Source organism: Siniperca chuatsi, linkage group LG21, assembly GCF_020085105.1.
Source record: "Siniperca chuatsi isolate FFG_IHB_CAS linkage group LG21, ASM2008510v1, whole genome shotgun sequence".
NCBI classification, from domain to species: Eukaryota; Metazoa; Chordata; class Actinopteri; order Centrarchiformes; family Sinipercidae; genus Siniperca; species Siniperca chuatsi.
In genome coordinates, this window is record NC_058062.1 from 23,591,779 (window position 1) to 23,614,561 (window position 22,783).

Consider the following 22,783-nt stretch of genomic DNA (forward strand, 5'->3'; position numbering starts at 1 on the left):
ATTAACAATTTTAATCAATCATGATCACCTCCACTTAACACAGTAAGCAGTTTGGGAGTGAAGGAACATAAGATGTTACATATTAGTGAATTTGCTTTAAATTTATACAGTTGATATCTATACCAGATAGAAAATCAAAGCTGGCTGCTGTGGTGAAAGAGCACTTACTTTGCATGGACATCATCTCCGTCCACTGGTACAACTGCCTTCACTGACCTCTGACCTGCAGAGAAAGAGAGGAAACATTAGGTCTGCAAATAGGATTGCCTACAAGATTCAAGCTAATCATTTTCTGGAGGATTCAAGCTTTAATCACCATAACGTGGTAAAGTGCCCTCCAGGGTGCCACATACCGCACCGCATGCAGCTGGTGCCCTTTTTATGTTTTTTCGCCCCTGCTCCTCAAACAGCCTGAGTCCGCCACTGGCACAGTTCATCAGAGAGGTACAATTGATTTTGTAGGGATCAAGCAGAGCATCCTGTCACATGTCCACCACTTCACCAATGAGTCTAAATTCATGTTGTGCAGACACGCCTTGTCAAAATATACCGAACCTTTCTTGAAATTACTACTGGAGATATGAAGTGCACAGATGTATCAATAAGTCCAATTATGGCATAGCTGGTGTGCTTTATTGTTTGCATTATCATGTTCATTCTCATGCTACAGAACTCATGTTTCGGTTTTCGACTAGTACGGTGTATATAATTCTCAACAATTGTATGTGAGTACAATGTATGTATGTATGTATGTATGTATATATGTATGTGCACATGTATACATGTGTGTATGTGTATATGTGCATATTGTATACATGTATGTGAACATGTATACAATATGCCATTATTTTGTCCATTCAAATATTTCAGTGCCATGTTTAACATTTGTAATATAGTATGCTGGTTCACCTTTCTGTGCATTTATTCATTGCTTATAGATAGAAGATAGATAGTATTATGCAAATAGCATACTGTATAGAAGATTTTAAATGTTAGTCAAAAAATATATTTTCACATTGTGTATATTTTCATATTGTGCTTGTTTTGTTTCAGTATATTCTGCTGTTGCTGTTTCTGCTCAAAATAAAAACAACAAAAGCTTACATGCTGTATTTCATATACTATCATACATTTTCAGTCAGTATTTTCTAATCAATATGTTGCCAGTTGCATTGTGTTGACAACTCCACATATATTCTACGCTTCTGTCTGTGTTTTAATTACTGCTGCATTATCAAACAGCAGCAATTAAAACAGAAAAATGAAGATAATTCAAAGAACTGATCATAAACAAGCAATAAGCAAGCTCGTTAGTGATCTTTCATTTATTTCACAGTGTACGTTTTTGTCACTAAATACCATTTTTGGCTCTAACCCTTACACAGTAGCAGGTATAACATCTATAATCAACTCGAAAATGTTCTTAACTCTGTGTAAGTTGTAAAAAACACCTTCTCTGCTGTTATTGCTGTTGTCTTAAAAAAATGTAATAATAAAGCCAAAAACAGCCTGAGGAGCAGCTGCAAGTTACACAAATGTCAATGTTGAGAAGCATATAAAACATATAAAAGAGAGTTATCTAACTCCCAGAAGCCACGGCTGGTGAAAGGTCACAGCTTCTCATCTTCCCTGCCCAGAGCCCTTCACAGACCCCACTGTCTGATGGGAATTCACACTAATGCTCAGAGCTGGATGAAGTGTGTGTGTTTATATGAGTGCATACTAGATATTACTACACTCAAGTACAGTACATCCACCAGTCAAGCTGGATGTAATGACACCTCATTATGACCCAGGAGAGATCAAGATTTGTTTGCACATATTTATCTCCTAGATTTCAAATAATAACTGACATGAAAAAATAAAGACCATTTGCTAACAAAAGCTGGGTAAAAACCATTGAGAATGTTAAATTAAGTGTACTATAATGGCTCACATGGTAAAGTCAGTACAATGTATATTTCCACAGCACTAACTCCATCAATACAATAACAGAGTCATGTCATACTCACAACTCTGTTGCTCTCTCTGTCTCTTTTTAACTTTGCTGTCCTTTTGTTCAGTGTTACGCTTATGTTAATGATACTCAACACTTCCTGGAAGGATGTTTCACATTAAAAGCCTCAAAACTTGAAAATGCGGTTGCACACTCAAAGATTCCATGCAGTTTGATTAAACCGTCATTTTACCAGACAAGGCCAGGGTCATGGTGTCCCTGATGAAGCCAGCTGCTGAAGTGCTGATTTGATTAAACTGCATGGAATTCTGCAGTGTGTGACCTGAGGCCTGAAATGTGAAGCAGGATTTGGCATTAGCAGGGTAACTCCAGGTTTTCAGGGTTACGAAGGTGGTTCACTTCTTACCGGGGTACATCGCCATGTTAACACATGTTGCACACCTCACCTGCTCCGGAGAAGGTTATGTTCGAGATAACAGATCAACGCGTACAAAAGCACCGCCTACTGACCAATCACTTCTATTGGAAAATGGCATCATCTTTCGTAGAAGATCCATGGATGTATTAATAAGACCTAAGTTCTAATAATACATCCATGAGAAGATCCCGTTGAGCCCGGTGTGTGGATTGTGAGCGGGTCTCTAAGGAGGAGTGTTCAGAGGCCGGCAAAGCTTTTTGGCTTTCCCTGACAATTTTTTATATGACAGAGATAGATTCTCGTCGGAGGGAATGACTTATATGTGTCAGCTTCCTGAGCCGTATGTTGCCAGTGCATCACGCCGAGGTCGTGCGCTTACAGTATGCATTGCCTTGTGTTACTTTGCTACGGGTACTTTTATATACAGTGGTGTAAAAAAGTGTTTGCCCCCTTCCTGATTTCTTATTTTTTTGCATGTTTGTCACACTTAAATGTTTCAGATTATCAAACTAATTTAAATATTAGTCAAAGATAACACAAGTAAACACAAAATGCAGTTTTTAAATGGAGGTTGTTATTATTAAGGGAAAACAAAATCCAAACCTACATGGCTCAGTGTGAAATAGTGATTACTAAACCTAATAACTGGTTGGGCCACCCTTAGCAGCAGCAACTGCAATCAAGCGTTTGCGATAACTTGGAATGAGTCTTTTACAGCGCATCATCTTTGCAGAATTGTTGTAATTCAGCCACATTGGAGGGTTTTCGAGCATAAACTGCCTTTTTAATTAACTTTTAATTTACTTTATTCATTTTGCTTGAGAATGCAGAATTCAGACGAACAAACAGCTGAAAGCATCCAAACAGTGTGAACATATAAATTTAAATTTATGAATATTATTATGGCTATATAAATGTTTTCACCTCAACAAATCATTTTCATATTCGTTTAGATTGTATATAACAATAGACAATGCAGAATGATACCAATGACTGTTCAGATAAGTCCCTAGGTGACCTGCTTTCGCTATTTTATTTTTCTCTTAATGGACCGGTATTTGAAACACCATTTGGCTATTATAGTTTTTATTTGAGCCATTTTGTTGTTCTTGAGCTGCCTTATCTTTAGAGCTACTCCATTACATCTCAGAGGGAGATATTGAATTTTTTACTCCAGTGCATTTGTCTGACAGCTTTAGCTACTTTTGAGATTACAATTTTTCATCCCCTTCCTGTCCAGTGAAAACCACATATCTGTGGTGATTTTGAATGTTTCTGATAAACTGAAGGATGGCGTGTTCCTTTATGGGTTGAGAAAAGTCTCCCACTCTTTAAGCTAAATAAACTTTTTAAAACCCCTTTGGATTAGCTGGAAAATGTATCGTCACAAAACTGGAAAGAGGCAGTTTTTCTTAGCTCATTAAAAGTGCACTTACTGGTCCTCACATGACAGTGAGGTTATAAACATATGATGATCTTATAGAATATGATGCATTGCTGTAGATTAAACTACTCAACATTATATAATGTAGTTAAAATTAGCTCAACCTTAAACATCTACAGCAGTAAAATGCAACATACACATTAATGCAGCAGTAATATTAATCCAAAAATATCATATACAATAGTTAAACACTGACAGGGACCATTTTACTGCACAATGAGTACTATAAGTACATTTTGCTATAATACATACTATTACCTTGTAAGGTTTAGAGTGCAGAACTTTTGAAAATGGGGTATTAGTACTTTTGCTTAAGTAATGGACCTGAATACTTCTTTTACTGTTCCTCTGGTTAGCTCACCCACAGCCTAACTGCACCTGTGTGTTACCAGTCAAGCCTTCCCCTTTAAGGAAGGTGGCCTTGTGTCTGGTGGGTTTGTTGTGAGAGAAGTACCGTCATGTTTACTGCAGCCACAGAAAAGTTTAAGCTATTAGGGGTAGTTACGTTACTTAAGTCAGCCATAAAGTGTGTAGATAAGCTCAAGATGCAGTATAATAGGTACTGAAAGGTTGTGTGTTGTCTTTGCTGCTACAGAAAAGAAATAAAAAGTCCCTGTTTATGTAATGTTACATGTTGTATGTTGTAATGTTGTACTCTATTTTGTTGTATTTGTGTATATTATGATTGTACAATTTGTGTTAAAATACTTTGGCATTTTATTTGCCAATGAAGCACTTGTATTGAATTGAGATCATCACGCACGCACTACACTGCATGAACTGTATCTGAAAATACAGTAAAATACTCTAGTCAGTAAATGTTTAATGATAGCAATTGTGAATTCTGTTTCTTAATACTAATACTAATGACTAACTTTCTAATATTTTAACATCACAATTCATAATTCATCTGGACACTAAACAGGTTTTTGAGGTACACTTTAAAATTTTTCATTGATTAAAATGTACTTTGAATGTATACAAGGTGCCAGAGTGCATAAAAAAATATAAAAATAGAGCTTGTATATGAAAACATTTCACGAGGGAGGATTACCCAAGACCCCACAACAAAGGTCCAGGCTAAGCCTCCGATATCCTCAAATCCTCAAAACGCCCCTGCTAGTGGTCATATGCTGCAAACACCGCCCCTTTATGTGATCGTGCTCATGGCTAGATTGGGAAAACCTGGGTTGACTTAGTGAGTTGATAACCCCCGTCGTGTGACCGCTTAACACGATTGTGGTTATTAGGGTTAGTGAAGCCAGATAACAAAAAAATTTTGAACTTGCTTCGTAGTACAGGCCTCTGATTTTCACTGGGTGGTGACATGGCTGTTGTTGCACAGATGGAATTAGTGCTGTGGAAATGGTACATAATTTCGGACAGGTATAAAAACTCCCTTATGGGTAAGGTAAGGGGTTACATGACTAATGACTTTTTAGAGATATCAAACCAGTTAAAATGATTTGAAATACCTGTCTCTGATGCGAATCATTCTTGACATTATCAAACAATATTACATTTAAATAACATTCTTAATAGATATCATTGATGTGTGAGTCTGAATACCTTATCATGTCTAGATTTAGTATTATCTCCCCTTCATTCAGATGTTAATTCAGAGGTTAAGTCTACCACCCTTGCTCTCATCAGCACTGTTTTCATTTTTTGTGAAAAACATAAACCCACTGTACACTACCTGCCCAACACCAAACAGCAGACAGACAAATTTACTACTAGCTGGTGAACATAGTGGAGCATTTAGCAGCTAAAGATTCAGATATTTCCCTCAGGAGTTGGTAGAGACCAAAAACTGAGCTAAAAGACAGAGAATATTGGACTTACATTCATCATATGAACACTATCAGAACTTCAAACGAATGCTAATGTTGCTCTATGTCTGTTGCATGCATGTATCAGAAAAATCAGTTAGTGCAGCTTGAAAGTTTTATGTGTTTGCAATGAAGTGACAATGTGTGAGGCCCAAGACAAGAAGGTATACATTTGACAGGAAGGTCATGTTTCAGCACTCTCTAGAATGGCTGTAAAAAGCTCTGTGACATCCAGCCTATCTAGTCAGCCTGTCCTACATTCATTCATACAATGTGTGTGTGTCTGTATGTGTGTGGTCATGTATTATTCATGTTGTGGGGACATAAATCTGTTTACACAGTCACATTGTGGGGACTCACCTTTCTTTTTGGTGACAAACGCAAGTCCCTATAACATAAATCATTAAATTTTAGGGTGAAGACTTGGTTTAAGGTTAGGGTAAGGTTAGCTTTAGGTTAAGGTTAGGTTTAGGGGTTAGGGTTTAGGGGTAGGCAAGTAGTGATATTGGTTAGGGTTAGGGTTAATCAGTATCTGTACTTAACTTAAAAAAAACTTGTTCTGTATAGTATAATAGTTCTCTTACTCTTGTGATTAAAAACATTGCTCTGAAGCGCAATTCTGAGGATGTTCTGTAAACAGTTTTCTAATAGATATAGCAACTTCTGATCAACCCATATCAATTTCAGGCTTAAATTAACAACTTCCGGCTGATACCACACACTTCCGGTTTAAGCCCCACCCATTCAGAGTATGGATACAAATACAGATAATTTACAGATACAGATAATGGTGTACTCATTGCTATTGAGAACGGTGTCTTACTTTCCCCCTTCACTCAACCACAATATGCAATTCATGACACAGCATATAGCATTACACCTATAGTGTGTGTGTGTGTGTGTGTGTGTGTGTGTGTCGCGCACATGTCTTTGCTTGGTAGGTTTAAATGCCTAAATAGTGGATGTACCATATATAATAACATCATCGGACCATATAAAATCAATTGACTCAATTACAACAAATTTTCTGCACATGGGGGACAGCAGCATCTGCCTTGAACTATGGATGCCATCGTCCATCACCACTGAACAATCTTTTTCATCTCATTTGCATTCACAAAAACTTTAATATATCTTCAAGCACCTTCCTCAACGTGTCTCCTCATTTTAAACAGCCATGTCTTTATAGCATATTTGTACTGTGTGGCCTCCTCAGCAGACCATCAGTATGGTGTAAATTGCTCTGCGCCTCCATATGTTTGTTGGAGTCCCTGCCTAATTAAAACTGAGCAGACTCTGTAGGTTACATGTGGAATTAAAATGTCATGGAAAGTTTTGTTGCTGGATGTTGGAGCATTCCCTAGTTGGTGTACTTCAAAGCAAAGTATACGGAGAACAGAGGAAATGAGAGCAAAGAAAATGGAGAATATAAGAGGGCAGAAGAGAAAAGAGAAAAGTAAGAGGAACGAAGAAAAAAAAGGAATGGGGAGAGAACAGGTGAGCTGATAATGAAGTGAAGGAAGATGAAGAAAGAGGGGAGGTAAGGAAAGAGCCAGAGAGGAAAGCAGGGGAGTGGAGAGAAAATAAAAACACCCTGTCAGCTGTACCTGAGGTTGTCTCTGTGTGTGTGGGTGGTGACATACTAAGCCAGTGGCTGCACTCTGTTGTAAAAGCTAATCTCACCCTGTAGCGGTAAAAAACAATGCCTAATTCGTGACTAGAGACACAGTCTGGTTCACTTATGTGTTTGTTGCTATCACTGTCACCAAATCACTGAGCTTTTTTTCAGACTTTAAAATTGTAAAAGTTTAGTCACATTTTTCAACTGTAATATACCTCCACACTGTTCCTCTTGCAGCACTAATGTTGGAATCTCCATCTTGATGGACATTATTTAACTGGGACTGGGAAGGATGAATTTATTAGATATTCTGGCATTTAAATATCAGCATAGATTATCTTTAATTGTGAATATAGAGATCAGTGCCCAATGTAAAATTTTTCCCACTGCCTAACTTGGCCAGTAGATCAGAGTTTTACTGGCAATTAATATTGTGACTACAAATTATTTGATAGAGCAGGCCCCAGAATCAGCAGCAAGCAGTAAATCATTGGTAACCTTAATAAGAGCTGTTTCTATGCTGTGCTGGGCATGGAAACCTGATTGATATTGCTCAAAAGTATTACTGTAGGTCATGTGTGAGATCAATTGAGAAGCAACAGACTTTTCAAAAATTTTAGCTAAAAAATCGTAAAAAAGGTTTCAGTTGTAGTCATCTGGACACTGTTTTCAGAATCAAGACGTTTCGGCTCCCATCCGGAAGTCATTCTCAATTGTGAAAAATGGACTGGGAACTCAGAAATTAAGTCATTGAGAACTGGACAAATCAGGGACTACAATGTCTTTAGTTAAAAAACTTTTAAATTGGTCTAAAATTGTTTAAAACAAAAGGGTCAAGTGTAGGTTTCTTCAGGAGAGGTCGAACTATTGCATTTTTACCCAGTAGACAGTGAACAGTTGACAATGGCGAGAATTTGTGGACCAACAGTCTGGAAAACCTCTTTCAGAAATCTGGTGGAGATAGTGTCTAATTGACAGGTGGAGGAATTTAAATGGGAGATTATCTCTTAAGTCTAACATTGAAATTTTCTTGAGGTGAGAAAAACTGGCAGATGGTTCAGAGCAGGTCAGGAGATTTCTGGACACTGGTGTGATGTGGAGCCTAATATCTTCAATTTTATTTAAGAAGTGATGGAGAAACTGCTCACAAATCTCAGTGGATGCTTCCATATGCTGGCTAGGAGGAGGGTTGACCACTGAATTTATTGCCTGAAATAAAACCCTGGGGTTGTTACTGCTATGAGCAATCAAATGGGCCAACATCAAACTTTTGAGGATATCAAAAGATACCTTGAGTTTGTCTTTCTTCCATTTAGTTTAGAGTTCCATTTGCAGTTCTCCTATACTGCCTCTAAATCTCTTGTATGGTCATTAAGCCAGGGGTGGGCATTATGTTTCGCTTGTTTCGTCTTATTAGAGCGGATACAGGTAGATGACATACTAGCAGGGTGCGAGAGCAGGATATAGAACATTAAAATCAAGCAAATTAAAGCAAACGTCGAGAAAACGGAAAGGAAATAGCGTACCAACAATCTGGAAGAATCTCGTTTAGCCTGGCAAGATAGTCTTAAAACATATAGGAAAGCCCTCCATAATGCCAGAGCAGCCTGTTACTCATCATTAATAGGGAAAATAAGAAAAACCCCAGGTTTCTTTTCAGCACTGTAGCCAGGCTGACAGAGAATCACAGCTCTATTGAGCAATATATTTCTAGAGCCCTCAGTAGTAACGACTTCATGAGCTTACTTCAACTAACTTCAATGATTAATTAATCTAAGCCATCAACCTGTCTTTTAGACCCCATCCCAACTAGGCTGCTTAAAGAAGTTTTAGCACTAATTTACTAGATATTATCAAGCTGTCTTTATTAACAGGCTATGTAACATAGTCTTTTAAAATAGCTGTAAATAAACCTCTTAAAAAGCCCACTCTTCAGGTTTTAGGTCCAACTTTTAGGTCCAACTTTCCAACTTTAGACCTACAATGGTGTGAAAAAGTGTTTGCCCCCTTCCTGATTTTTTATTTTTTTGCATGTTTGTCACACTTAAATATTTCAGATCATCAAACACATTTAAATATTAGTCAAAGATAACACAAGTAAACACAAAATGCAGTTTTTAAATGGAGGTTGTTATTATTAAGGGAAAACAAAATCCAAACCTACATGGCTCAGTGTGAAATAGTGATACCTAATAACTGGTTGGGCCACCCATAGCAGCAACAACTGCAATCAAGCGTTTGCTTTTTAAGGTTATGCCACAGCATCTCAATAGGATTCAGGTCAGGACTTTGACTAGGCCACTCCAAAGTCTTCATTTTGTTCTTATTCAGCCATTCAGTGATCCCACAACAATGTCCAAAGAACTGCAGGCCTCACTTGCCTCAGTTAAGGTCAGTGTTCATGACTCCACCTCCACGGCAGGACGTGATGAATTTTTTCTCAAAAAGTTAAAATTTTATCATTAAAGAAGCTCATGAAGTCGTTACTACTGAGGGCTATAGGAATACGTGGCTCAACAGAGCTGTGATTCTCTATCAGCCTGGCCACACTGCTGAAAAGAAATCTGGGGTTGTTTTTATTTTCCTGTATTAGTGATGAGTAGTAGGCTGCTCTGGCATTTCGGAGAGCTTTCCTATGTTTTAAGACTTGCCAGACTCAACAAGATTCTTCCAGGTTGTTGGAATATCATTTCCTTTCAAATAGTGTGTATTGCATGGTGCCCATTAGGAAAGGAAATACATAATACACTCATTTTTTAAGTTAATTTCATACTGTAGAACTTCATTTGAAGTTATATTAAAATGCTTAAAAAGTAAAAACTAATTAATTTGTTTATTTAAAATATTTAATAATAATTTATTAAGCTTACTGACTCTGAATAATGCTTTGTGTGGCTAGTGGTGTGCCACATGTGTGCCCTCTATTGACTGGCTGCCACTAGCTGCTAGCTTGGCTGTAAACTCTTGTTTAAAAGTGTAGACCAAGAAAGAATTAAAGATATTAAGTTAAAAAGGCGGCATAATGCATGTTGTGCAAAATATCTTAAGAATTTGATCCAGTTGCTCCCACATACGTTCACCTTCAGGTCTGTATTATTATTTTTTTTATTTATCTCACATTTTAAACAGTTTCAAATGCAGCAAATTAAACATTAAATCTCTAAAAAATTACAGATCTTTCTTGTTTCCCTTTTACCTCCTTGGCCGTGTATGTTGGCCTTTGGAGGCTGATAAAATGTGTATAATTCAACAAATGAATTGCTTTTCAGTTATATTAAAAATCCATGTGTATGATGTGCGAGATGGGAAAGCGGGGGACTTTTACACAAGGATGCAGAAATAATGGAAAGGCCATTGTGACTGACATTGTGACAGCTTAAATAGCACCTTGTTCTGCTTCAATAACACCCATGTAGTGTGTGTAGGTGTGTGTGTGCATGTGTTCTCTGCATGTGTTCATGGGTGATTTTTGGATGGGCGTGTATGCTTGTGTGATCTTGTGTCTTTGATGTATGTGTGTGTGTGTGTGTGTTGACGTGCTGAAAAGCTTTCAGACAGAAAGCACAGAGCACTGTGTGTATGTGTGTCCCCCCCAATGGACACACATACACACCCATAAACAAACATACACACACACTCAACCTGGCTTTCTCTCTGTCTTATAGTGTCTTTCAATCTGCTGGGTTCCTGTGTCGGCCATATTGAGAGCAACTGTGATCAGAACCCTGGTGTGAGCCTGGCAACCAAGTGTGTTTCTGAGTGAGACTTCAATAGCACAGTAAAAGGTGTTTCTAACCATGATAACATATTGTAAATTTATGGACCTTTATTAATGACAAAACTAATTAATCTGTAAGTCAGGATTTGAGAGCATTCAAGGACAGATTTGTAAACTCTGAACAAGATTTCAACACAAAATCGTAATTTTCTTCATCAGTTTTAAATCCACTCCATGTCCTCTAGCTGTTTAGACAGATTCTGAGCACTTCAGAATGAGTTAACAGTTTTTGGCAAACACCCATATCTGCCTGAGTGTGACCCTTTTAGGGTCATGTATTTAAAAATTTTTTGTTCTTTATTGGGTGACAAAGTTGACAGTGCTTTCTGGGAAGTAGCCTGATGTTGTTTAGAAGGTGGGGACTAACAAAATGACGCTTCACTTCCAGTTCAAACTAGATGGAGTTAGGGACTACAAACCTGCATAATTGTCACAACGTTGAAGACAGAGAGCAAAGGAAGCCCTACTTCTTGCCCTAGAGATACAATTCCTCTTTGACAGACAGACAGACACTTTATTTATCCCCAGTGGGAAATTCGCATGTCACAGTAGTAAGTACTATCATAAAAGTAAAAAAGTATGCCTTTTTAAGCATGTGCATGCATACAAGCGTGCAAATTGCAGTAAGGTGACCATTAGTGATCAGTAGTCTCCCAGTACACTGATGTCCACACTGCGAAAAAGTGGGGATGAGTTAAACTATTTGATGGCCACCGGCAGGAATGATCACCTCTGCTGCTCAGTGGAACACCTTGGGGGTATGAGTCTTTGGCTGAAGACGCTTCTCTTTTCAACCGGCATGTCATGGAGGGGGTGGGAGACGTTGACAGCATCCTATTCTCCGTCACCACCTCCAGAGAGTCCAGCTCAATTCCTTCTCCAATCCCTAGCCGGCCTTCCTAACTAGCTTGTTGAGCTGATTAGCATCTCTCGGCCACAGCACATAGCATAAAAGATAGCACTGGCCACTACCGACTGGTAGAACATCGGCAGCATCCTGTTGCAGACTTTGACGGCGCTGACCCTCCACAGGAAGTAGAGCCAGCTCTGGCCCTTCTTGTAGAGGGCCCCTCTGTTCCCAGCCCACTCTAGCATCATCTAGGTGCACTCCGAGGTAATATAGGATTGAACCACCTTGACATCCTCCCCCTGGATGTATACAGGGGTCAGCAGAGGCTTAGTCCCACGAAGTCCTCAATTAGCTCCTTCATCTTGCTAATGTTCAGCTGCATCAGAGAACTTCTGCAGGTGGCATGACTCTGAGTTGTAGCTTAAGTCAGAGGTAAACAGGAGTACACAGGAAGGGGGATAGGACAGTCTCCTGGGGGGGCCCCATGTTGCTCATTACAGTTCCTGACATGTAGTTAATCAGTCTTACAAACTTGCCGGTCAGGTAATCTGTTATCAAGGATACAAGTGGAGTGTTCACCTGCATGGCCCTGAGCTTGTCTCCCAACAGCAGAGGTATGGTGTTAAAAGCACAAAAAAATAAAAAATCACAGAACAAGATCCTCACTGTGCTCTCACCCTTGTCTAGGTGGGAATAAGCCCGGTGTAGCAGGTAAATGACGGCATTATCCAATCAATGTTCTCCTGGTAGGCAAACTGCAGGGGGACCAGTGTTGGTGTAACCTGGGGCCTGAGGTGAGGGAGTATCAGTCTCTCAAGGGTCTTCATCACATGGGATTATGGATTAGGTTAGGGCCACTAGTCTGTAGTCATTTAAGACTTTGAGGTTCCACCTCTTGGGTACCGGGAACAGACGTGACATCTTCAACAGTGTGGGGACCTTTTCCAGTCTCAGACTCAGTTTGAAGATGAGCTGCAAGATTCCATGCAGCACACAGCACATGCTCAAGTCTGCTCGGTGTGTCAAATGTTTAGCTATTCCTCTGCCTCCTTTAGTGATAATGGTACATGTAATAAATGTATCTTATTTGTAGTATTGAATTGGAAACGCAGTTCCGCACCATGGGAACTCAATCATTAGCTGCTATAGTTAGCCAGCCCCCAGTAGCCGGTGCAGACAGACCAGGCTCCTGTTAGCCGTCCCTCAGCGGCTCCAGAAGGAAGCATAGCCCTGAGCAGAAGCTTAAGTTCTTCCCACTCAGTAACACACCCGCTGAGAAATCAACTCCATTTTGAGAAATGTGAAGTTAGCGACACCAGCAACCATAGTCAAATGTATTCCTTGGGCAAGAGCAGGCGACATTGAATCCTATTTAAAACTGCTGGCTAAGGATAAGTGTAAATACAGTAAGATTGTTATTCACGTCGGTGGTAATGACTCCCGATTACGCCAATCGAAGGTCACTAATGTTAATGTTGAGTCGTTATGTACATATGTAAAGACAATGTCGGACTCTGTAGTTTTCTCTGGGACCCTGCCAAACCTGACCAGTGTTGACATGTTTAGCCACATGTCTTCATTCCACCGCTGGCTGTCGAGGTGGTGTCCAGCAGACTTTCTGGGGAAGACCTGGTCTAATTAGAAGAGACGGCATTCATCCCACTTTGGATGGAGCAGCTCTCATATCTAGAAATCTGCCGAAGTTTATTAGTGGACCAAAACCATGACAACTCAAAGTTGAGACCAGGAGGCAGAGTTACAGTCCTACACGCTTCTCTACGCTTCCAGAGCAGTTACCCACCCAAAACTCCTTACTGATGGTGTCTGCCCCCCGACCACTTTAATTAATAAAATCAAAAGTTAACAGAAGAGGAGTTATACATAAAAACCTAAACAAAAATGCTGAAATGGCACAACAAAGTAGGAGAATTAAATGTGGACTCTTAAACATCAGATCTCTGTCATCTAAAGCTGTACTAGGGAACAATTTAATATCAGAGTATCATATTGACTTATTTTGTCTTACTGAAACCTGGCTGGGTCATGAAGAATATGTTAGCCTAAATGAATCCACTCCGCCCAGCCATATTAATACTCACATTCCTCAAGGCACCAGCCAAGGAGGTGGAGTTGCAGCCATCTTCGACTCACGCCTATTAATCAACCCTAAACCTAAACTAAATTATAACTCATTCAAAAGCCTTGTTCTTAGTCTTTCACACCCAACCTGGAAAACACGACAGCCAGTTCTATTTATTATAGTGTACCACGCTCCTGGTCCTTATTTTAATCTGAATTCTCAGAGTTTATATCAAGTTTAGTCCATAAAACAAATTAAGTAATTACTGTAGGTGATTTCAATATTCACGTGGACATTGAAAAAGATATCCTTAGTACTGCGTTAACTCATTAGATTCGATAGGCTTTTGTCAGAGTGTACATAAACCCACTCACTGTTTTAACCACACCCTCGATCTTGTTCTGGTATATGGCATTAAAATTGAACATTTAATAGTCTTTCCACAGAATCCTTCATCGGACCATTATTTAATAACTTTTGAACTCCTATTACTGGACTACAAGCCAATAGGCAAAAACTTCTACTCTAGATGTGCTGTAGCTAAATTTAAGGAAGCGATCCCATCTGCATTTAATTTGGTGCTATGTCTCAATATAACAGAGGTATAATTTCAGCCACTCTCAAATTGACCATTTTGTTGATAGTGCTGCAGGCTCACTGCGAATGACACTCGCCCCTATAAAAAAGAAAATAATGAAACAAAGAAGGTCAGCTACATGGTATAACCCCCAAACCCGCAAATTAAAGCAAACATTGCAAAAACTTCAAAGGAAATGGTGTTCCAACAACCTGGAAGAATCTTGTTTAGTCTGGCAAGATAGTCTTAAAACATATAGGAAAGTCCTCCATAATGCCAGAGCAGCCTACTACTCATCATTAACACTAGAACGGCCACGACGGTCATTTTGACCGTTTTAAAATTTATATGTGCAATAACTTTGTTGAATAAAAAAATACAATCCTGTTGGTACGTGACTATTCCTAAAAGTGTCTGTATTTATATTTACAGTGGGTTTCATATAAATTACACAAAAGGAAAAGAAAATATGACCATTTTTACCTATTTCAGCCATACACGGTCATACTGACCTCACTGAATTTCGCGCTATTCTATTGTTCTATTTTTCGTGCGCTTTGTTATACAAATAGGAACTATTGTCAAAGAAACGTCGCTAGCAGTCTCGAGTGATATTAGCATATGCTAATTTGCTTACAAATACAAAATATTAGACTAAATTGGCTATCAGTACAATAATTTAAGAAATTCAGTAATTGCCTAGGTTGGAGTTTATAAGGAGCCTTTAGAAAATGTCTGAAATGAATGAAAGAATGAAGAGAAAGATGACCACTGCCATGGCCTTGGAGATGCTTCAGAACTTGGACAGCGATGACTCTGATGCAGGGGATCTATCGGATGTGGAAAGTGACAGCAACCTTTCCTGGGTGCAAGAAAACACTTCCTCCTCATCAGAGAGTGATTCAGAGTCCATACCAAGGAAAAAGAGGTGGCTACTTTCATCGGAGACTAGGGATCCAGATGTTCCGTTCACGGCTGACGTTCCAGGTGAGCTTCCCTGCGCTCCGCTATGCACCGCTGTCCTGTCCCTGGATTATTATTATTATTATTATTATTTTTATCATTATGCTATTATTATTATTAGGTTATTATTGTTGTCCTAGGCCTTCCCGAACCAGTACCTGCTCTTGAGCCAACTGGAGTGCTCAGCCTGCCCTTGGAGTCATCTCGGCCGGAGGCCGCTGTGGAAAAGGGGAAGGATGGGATGGTGTGGACGGTCCTTCAGTCAACTGAACGTCCAGGGAGAAGGCAGAGCCAAAATGTCCTGACTGAAGCTGCTGGCCCCACAGCACACGTGAAGCGCAACATCAGAGATGCGCTCACGGCCTTCTTGTGTATGTTTGATGATGGCATGCTGAAACACATCAGGGACTACACTGTGGCTGAGGCACATCAGCTCATGGGACCTGACAGTAGCTGAACTGAAGGCCTTCATAGCGCTGCTATATATCCGTGGAGCACAGGGAGCAAAAAACATGGAGTTAGGCAGCCTCTGGTCGGAAAAATGGGGCTTCCCGTTTTTCAAGGAAACCATGTCCAGAAATCTCTTCAGGGAGATAATGAAATTCCTGCAGTTCAACAAAAAAGAGACCCGACGTGTACGTCTGCAGGATGACAAGTTTGCCCTGGTATCGGCCACTTGGAGCAAGTTTGTTCAGAACAGCATAGCCTGCTACAAGCCTGGTGCCAACATAACCATTGATGAGCAGCTGTTCCCCACCAAGACCCGGTGCAGATTTATCCAGTACATGGGAAATAAGCCTGATAAATTTGGAATAAAATTTTGGCTGGCTGCGGATGTCAACTCAAAATACATGCTGAACGGGGCTCCATATCTGGGAAAAGAGGAGACGCGGAGCAGAGGTCAGTTCGTGGGAGAGAGTGTGGTGCTGAGACTGGCGGAGCCATTCCTGGGGAAGGGAAGAAATATTACTACAGATAATTTCTTCACTTCTATCAAACTGGCCACCGCCTTACAGGCCAAGAAGACCAGCCTGGTTGGCACCCTGGGGAAAATTAAGTGTGAGTTGCCCCCCTCTGCAAAAGAGCAAGCAGAGCTGTTCAGCACAAAGGTGCTAAAATGTGCAGATGCAACGCTCACCATCTACCAGGGAAAGCCAAGGAAGAATGTGTGCATTCTGAGCTCCGTGCACACAAGCGTGGGCATTACTGATGGGCCGAAGGCAAAGCCGGAGTCGGTCACATATTATAATAACACCAAATATGGTGTGGACGTCCTGGAACAGATGGCAAGGGCGTACTCTGTGAAAGGCGGTACGCATAGATGGCCAGTGGCTGTCTTCTATAACATCCTCGACCTGGCTGGAATCAATGCCCACATCCTCTTCAAAGAGTGCACCAGCAGCAAGATAGCCCAGAGGAAGTTCATGCAGCAACTGGCAGAGGAGCTGAGAGCGGAGTTCATGGAGGGAAAGGGGGCAGCATGGCAGTTGGCACAAGGTCCCTGTCAGCAGCAGAAGCAACCACCGCAACAGACACCAAAACGGAGGCAGTGCCAGGTTCGGAGAAGCTGCAAACAAAATAAAACGCCCAACACCTGATGCAATGGCCGCAAACCCGTGTGTGGAAATTGTGCACGGAGAACAGAGGTCTCTTGCGTTGACTGTGAAGCTTAAATAGCCAAGCACGCTATTGATATAATTAGTTAATATAAAATTAGTAGCCTAATTCTTTTATGGTTCTAAACTTCGTTTGTGGCTCTTTTTGTAACGTTAGATCTGCTCGTTTCCAGCTTTTCCAATTATTTTCTGTGTTATAAATGTGTTATAAATGTTAAAACAAACTTTTTTAGAATCAAATAGATCCTTTTAATTGTTATTATCTTGTTCTGAGTTATGCTGAATAAATACGGAAAAATACTGGTGTGAATTTAGCTTATGCAATAATTACGGTTTACTATATGCGATGATGTGAATATTGATAAATGTATAATTAAACTTTTTAATTAGTACATTTTGGTGATATTTGGTTTTTTAAAAGATATCCTAACACATCAAATACATTAATCTCCCATTTAGGTATTTATCAATAGAGAATATAGAGTTTGGTATCTAGCGGTCAAAATGACCGCTTACGGCAATTCTAGTAGTTGTGGAATTCTGGCACTTCTAGTGTTAATAGAGAAAAATAAAAACAACCACAGGTTTCTTTTCAGAGTTTTATCCTTAGTTAGCACTTCTGTACTGGATATTATCAATCTGCCTTTATTTCAAGCTATGTACCACAGTCCTTTAAAGTAGCTGTAATTAAACCTCTTCTTAAAAAGCCCACTCTTGATCCAGGGGTTTTAGCCAACTATAGACCTATATCTAAGCTTCCCTTTCTCTCTAAAATCCTTGAGAAAGCAGTCGCCAATCAGTTGTGTGACTTTTTAAATAACAATAGTTTATTTGAGGATTTTCAGTCAGGATTTAGAGTGCATCATAGCACAGAGACAGCACTGGTGAAAATTACAAATTACCTTTTAATTGCATCAGACAATGGGCTTGTGCATTCGACACCACTGACCATCACATCCTATTACAGAGACTGGAACATTCAATTGGCATTAGGAACAAGAAACCACACTAAGCTGGTATAAATCCTATCTATCAGATCGATCTCAGTTTGTACATGTTAATGGTGAGTCCTCCGTGCACACTAAAGTTAGTCACGGAGTTCCACAAGGTTCTGTGCTTGGACCGATTCTATTCACCTTATATACGCTTCAATTAGGCAATATTATTAGGAAACTCCATAAACTTTCATTGTTATGCAGATGATACCCAATTATATCTATCAAGCCAGATGAAACTAGCCAGTTAGATAAACTTCAAGCATGCCTTAAGGACATAAAAACCTGGATGACCTGCAATTTTCTGATGTTAAACTCTGACAAAACTGGAGTTATTATACTTGGCCCCATTGCAATTCCTTATTATCAGGCTGCCCGAATATGTCACTTAAGACTCTCCAGTTGATCTAGGATGCTGTGGCACGTGTACTGACAAGGAGGAAAGAGATCATATTTCTCCAATATTAGCTTCTCTGCACTGGCTCCCTGTAAAATCCAGATTAGAATTTAAAATCCTTCTCCTCACCTACAAAGTTCTTAATGGTTAGGCACCATCATATCTTAAAGAGCTCGTAATACCTTATTACACCACTAGAACACTGCGCTTCCAGAATACAGGCTTGCTTGTGGTACCTAGAGTCTTCAAAAGTAGAATGGGAGCCAGAGCCTTCAGTTATCAAGCTCCTCTCCAGTGGAATCAGGTCCCAGTTTGGGTTTGAGAGGCAGACAGCATCTCCACATTTAAGAGTAGGTTTAAGACTTTCCTCGTTAATAAAGCTTATAGTTAGGGCTGGCCTGGGTGAGTCCTGAACCATCCCATCAGGGCCATCCCTATTTTAAAATTCTAGGTGGAATTTGCATTGTACTTCCCTCTCTCCCACCCCCCTTCTCTCTCTCAACCCAAAACGGCAGCGGCGGATGGCTTGCCACCATTGAGTCTGGTTCTGCCCAAGTTTTCTACCTGTTAAAAGCAAGTTTTTTCTTGCCACTGTCGTCAAGTGGTTGCTCATGGTGGGATTTTGCTGAGTCTTTGTAAATAATATTATAAAGAGTACGGTCTAGACCTGCTCTATAGGAAAAGTGCAATGAGATAACGTCTGTTATGAATTGGCGCTATATAAATAATGATATATAACTGATAGGTCCTGTAGCCTTTCCTGAGTCTTTTAAGTCCTCTTCTCACCTGGTCAGCCATGATAGTTGGGGGTATGTAGAGTGGATCAATCAATCAAACTTTATTTCTATAGCACCTTCCAACAACCTTAACTGAACCAAAGTGCTGTACAACATTAAAAAACAAGATAAAAAAATTATAATAACAAATAATAAGTACAAATAAGTCAGCAGAGCACATTACAACATTAAGATAAAGAGAAGTGTCACAGGGCCACTAAGTGTTAAAAGCTATTCTAAATAAGTGGGTTTTAAGTTTGGCTTTGAACAAAGGCAGGTTAGTGATGGAACGTAAGTCAATGGGCAGAGAATTCCAGAGTTTCGGACCGGCCACTGCAAAAGAACGGTCGCCCCACTGTTTGCACTGGGACTGGGGGACCTCCAGCAGATGTTGCCCAGCAGATCGTAGAGCTCTGCCGGGTCGGTGAGGGCTCAAAATCTCACACAAATAGGAAGGTGCAAGGCCATTGACTGCATTAAAAACAAAATTTTAAAATGAATTCTGAAATGGACAAGGAGCCAGTGCAGGGAGTATAAGACAGGTGTGATGTGCTCATGTTTCCGACTGTTAGTGAGGATGGTATGTGCGGGTGGTGTGTGTGTGGGAGGAGAGCTCAGTTCCAGTTCTGGGCTGCGGGGTTGGGGGTGAAGGGTTGAGCTAGGAGTGGAGGGTAGTTGCAGGGTGAGTTGAGAAATGTTGGTGTTGGTCCATGTGTCAAATATGTTAAAAAAACAGATTCAACTCATCAGCCCAGCTAGTGGTCATTTGGTTCATTATAGCCAGTAATGTTCCTCATGCGTCTCCACACTTCCCTGGTGTTGTTCTGCTGTAGTCTGGCAGTGTGAGCTCCTCCCTTTCCCTAGCAGCTCTCTTTTTTTCATTCATGAGGGCCTTTGTCCCTGGTGATCCAGGGCTTATTGTTGGAGAAACAGGTTACATTACAGGATGAGACAACATTGTCCACACAGAAGTTGATGTATCCTGTGATACAGTGTGTGAGCCCCTTGATGTCCTTACCATGTGGCCCAGTCAGCACTTCCCAGTCCGTGGACTCAAAACAGCCCCTCAATGTCTCCCGTGCCTCTCCTGCATCTCTCGACTGTCCTGGTGGTTGCAGGTTGCCACTGGACAAGGGGCTTACATTGCGGCAAGAGGTGCACCAGGTTGTGATCTCTAGATAAGTCTCCAGATATTCGTCATTTGCCATTCCCTCTGACTCCTCACCAGGGCTGACAGCTTGTGCATGTAATTAGCCAGAGATCTCACATTCCCCTCCTTTTCTTTGCCCATCGATTAACCCCTGCTGTGCAGCCGCGGTACTTCCTCCTGATTTTACTCAGTGACTCAGTGTATACACATGTGTGTGCAGTCATAATTTTGTCCATATTTTCTCTCAACATGTGTGTATCTGTCTCCTCATATATTTAACTCTTAGCACTCAATACATTTTGCATCAAAAATTGCAAAAAAAAGTCTGTAAGGACATTTAGAAATCATAAAAAAGTGCTCATTATATCAAATTTAGATGTTTCTTCAGTATCAAAAGTACCCCTGGAGTGCCTCACCTGGCGGCTCCTGACAGTGCTGTCAGAGAAAGTTAATCACACTAGACAGCAGTAGCTGGTAGTTTAGCCTTCTTACTAAAATTCAGCAGCGGAGCTGAGAGCATCGGAGCAGCAATGAGTTAGACAATACTAAGTTTGTACAAGTTTATAGCCTGCTGTGCTGTTATCCTGTGTTACTTTCTGTACAATGCTGCAACTTTCAAAAAGTGCAGTGACGCCACTAACAAAATGAGGCTTGACTCACGGGCTTCTCAACTGATGATTCAAATCATCAACGTTAAGGGGGCAGCTCTACAATGCAGTTGCCACATATGGTCGGACATAGGTTTTGGTTTAAGTCTCTATAGGCACAATGGTACCAAACCCAGCAACCTCACTGTGATGACTAGACTCTAGGAAACTGTGATTATAATTCAGTTCAATTCAATTAAATTTTATTTATATAGCGCCAATTCAAAACAGAAGTTATCTCATTGCATTTTTCCTATAGAGCAGTTCTAGACTGTACTCTTTATAATATTATTTACAGAGACCCAATAAATCCCGACATTATAACAATTACATTATAACAATTTAACAGTTATGTGTTACCTATTAGACACTTTGATATGAACCTAAATATTAGTTTTAATATGTTTTATATATGTTGAAATAAAACAAAACAAAACTAAAACAAGGTTAATCTGTTCACCAAATTTCAGTGTGTTAGAGAGATCTGTTTGCAAAGAGAGCCTTAAAAGTAGCAAGTAGGAATGGCCGAACCTCTTACTACAGTGGCAGCCGATTAACTAGAGTAGTAGTCCAGAATAAGTCCTTCTTCCTTGCCATGTCCTCTAGCTCTTCCTGGGGTTCCAAGACTTTCCCAGGCTAGATGGGATATATAATCCCTCCAGCAAACCTAAGGAGGAAGACATCCTAATCAGAGCCCCAAACCACCTAAACTGACTCCTTTCAAATGGAACTGCAGTTCTACTCAGAGCTCCTTCTGGACGTCAAAACTCCTCACTCTTTCCTTAAGAGTGAGCCTAGAGATTCTGCAAAGGAAGCAAATTTTTGCCTAAAAAGCAGTAAGTAGGAATGGCTGAATCTTTCTGTTGATCCATCTTTTACCACTTATTTGTGTCTTGGCCAAAGTGGCAACCGACTCATCAGAGTAGCCCATAAATCCTTCCTTGACACATCACCAAGCTCTTCCTGGGATATCCCATAGCATTCTCTGGCCAGATGGAATATATAATCTTTCCAGCATGTTCTGGGTCTTCTCCAGGGTCTCCTTCCAGTTCGACATATCTGGAAAACCTCTGGAGAGAAGCGTTGAGGAGACATCCTAATCAGAACCCAAAAGCACCTCAACTAACTCCTTGCAAAGCAAAGTAGCAGCAACACCACCCCGAGCTCCTTCCGGACATCTGAATTCCTCACAATGTCCCTAAGGGTGAGCCCATATATCCTGTGTAATGGCAAGAACAAATGGTAAATGGACTGTACTTATATAGCGCCTTTCTAGTCTTTCTGACTACTCAAAGCGCTTCAAATGAACTGCATGACTGTATAACATACACATGACTCTCTGAAATAACATATATACATATGACTTGTGTACCACATAACTGATTGGCATCAATACTTGATCTGTGTATGATTGTTTGTGAAAAGCCGCTGTCCCTCAGCCTCCTCCCAGAGGGCAGTGGAAGCACTACACCAACGCCCTGGTCTCACCACTGCGATGTGAGCCAGCCTCAACCTCCTTGCCTAGGGCTGCAACCTCTCAGCCACCAGCACCTGCATCTGACACTGTCAGTAAGCCCACACCCACCCCCCCTCACTGCCTCAGCCAGCTACCTATGATGGTGGCTGTCAGAACGGCGAGCCAGAAGTTTTAATTGTTGGAGATTCTATTGTTAGGGTCATAG

The 22,783-nt window shown here is 40.5% G+C and overlaps 1 protein-coding gene across 3 annotated transcripts in view; it reads right to left on the minus strand.

The window, feature by feature from the left end:
* Window positions 1-22,783, minus strand: part of LOC122869537 (junction plakoglobin-like) — a 187,435-nt gene that overhangs the window by 93,839 nt on the left and 70,813 nt on the right. For all 3 annotated transcript variants that reach the window (XM_044182659.1, XM_044182658.1, XM_044182660.1), the window contains exon 2: window positions 169-223. In XM_044182659.1, coding sequence (XP_044038594.1) covers window positions 169-184 — 16 coding nt within the window. In that variant the 5' untranslated portion in view covers window positions 185-223. The remainder of the gene's footprint in view (window positions 1-168; window positions 224-22,783) is intronic.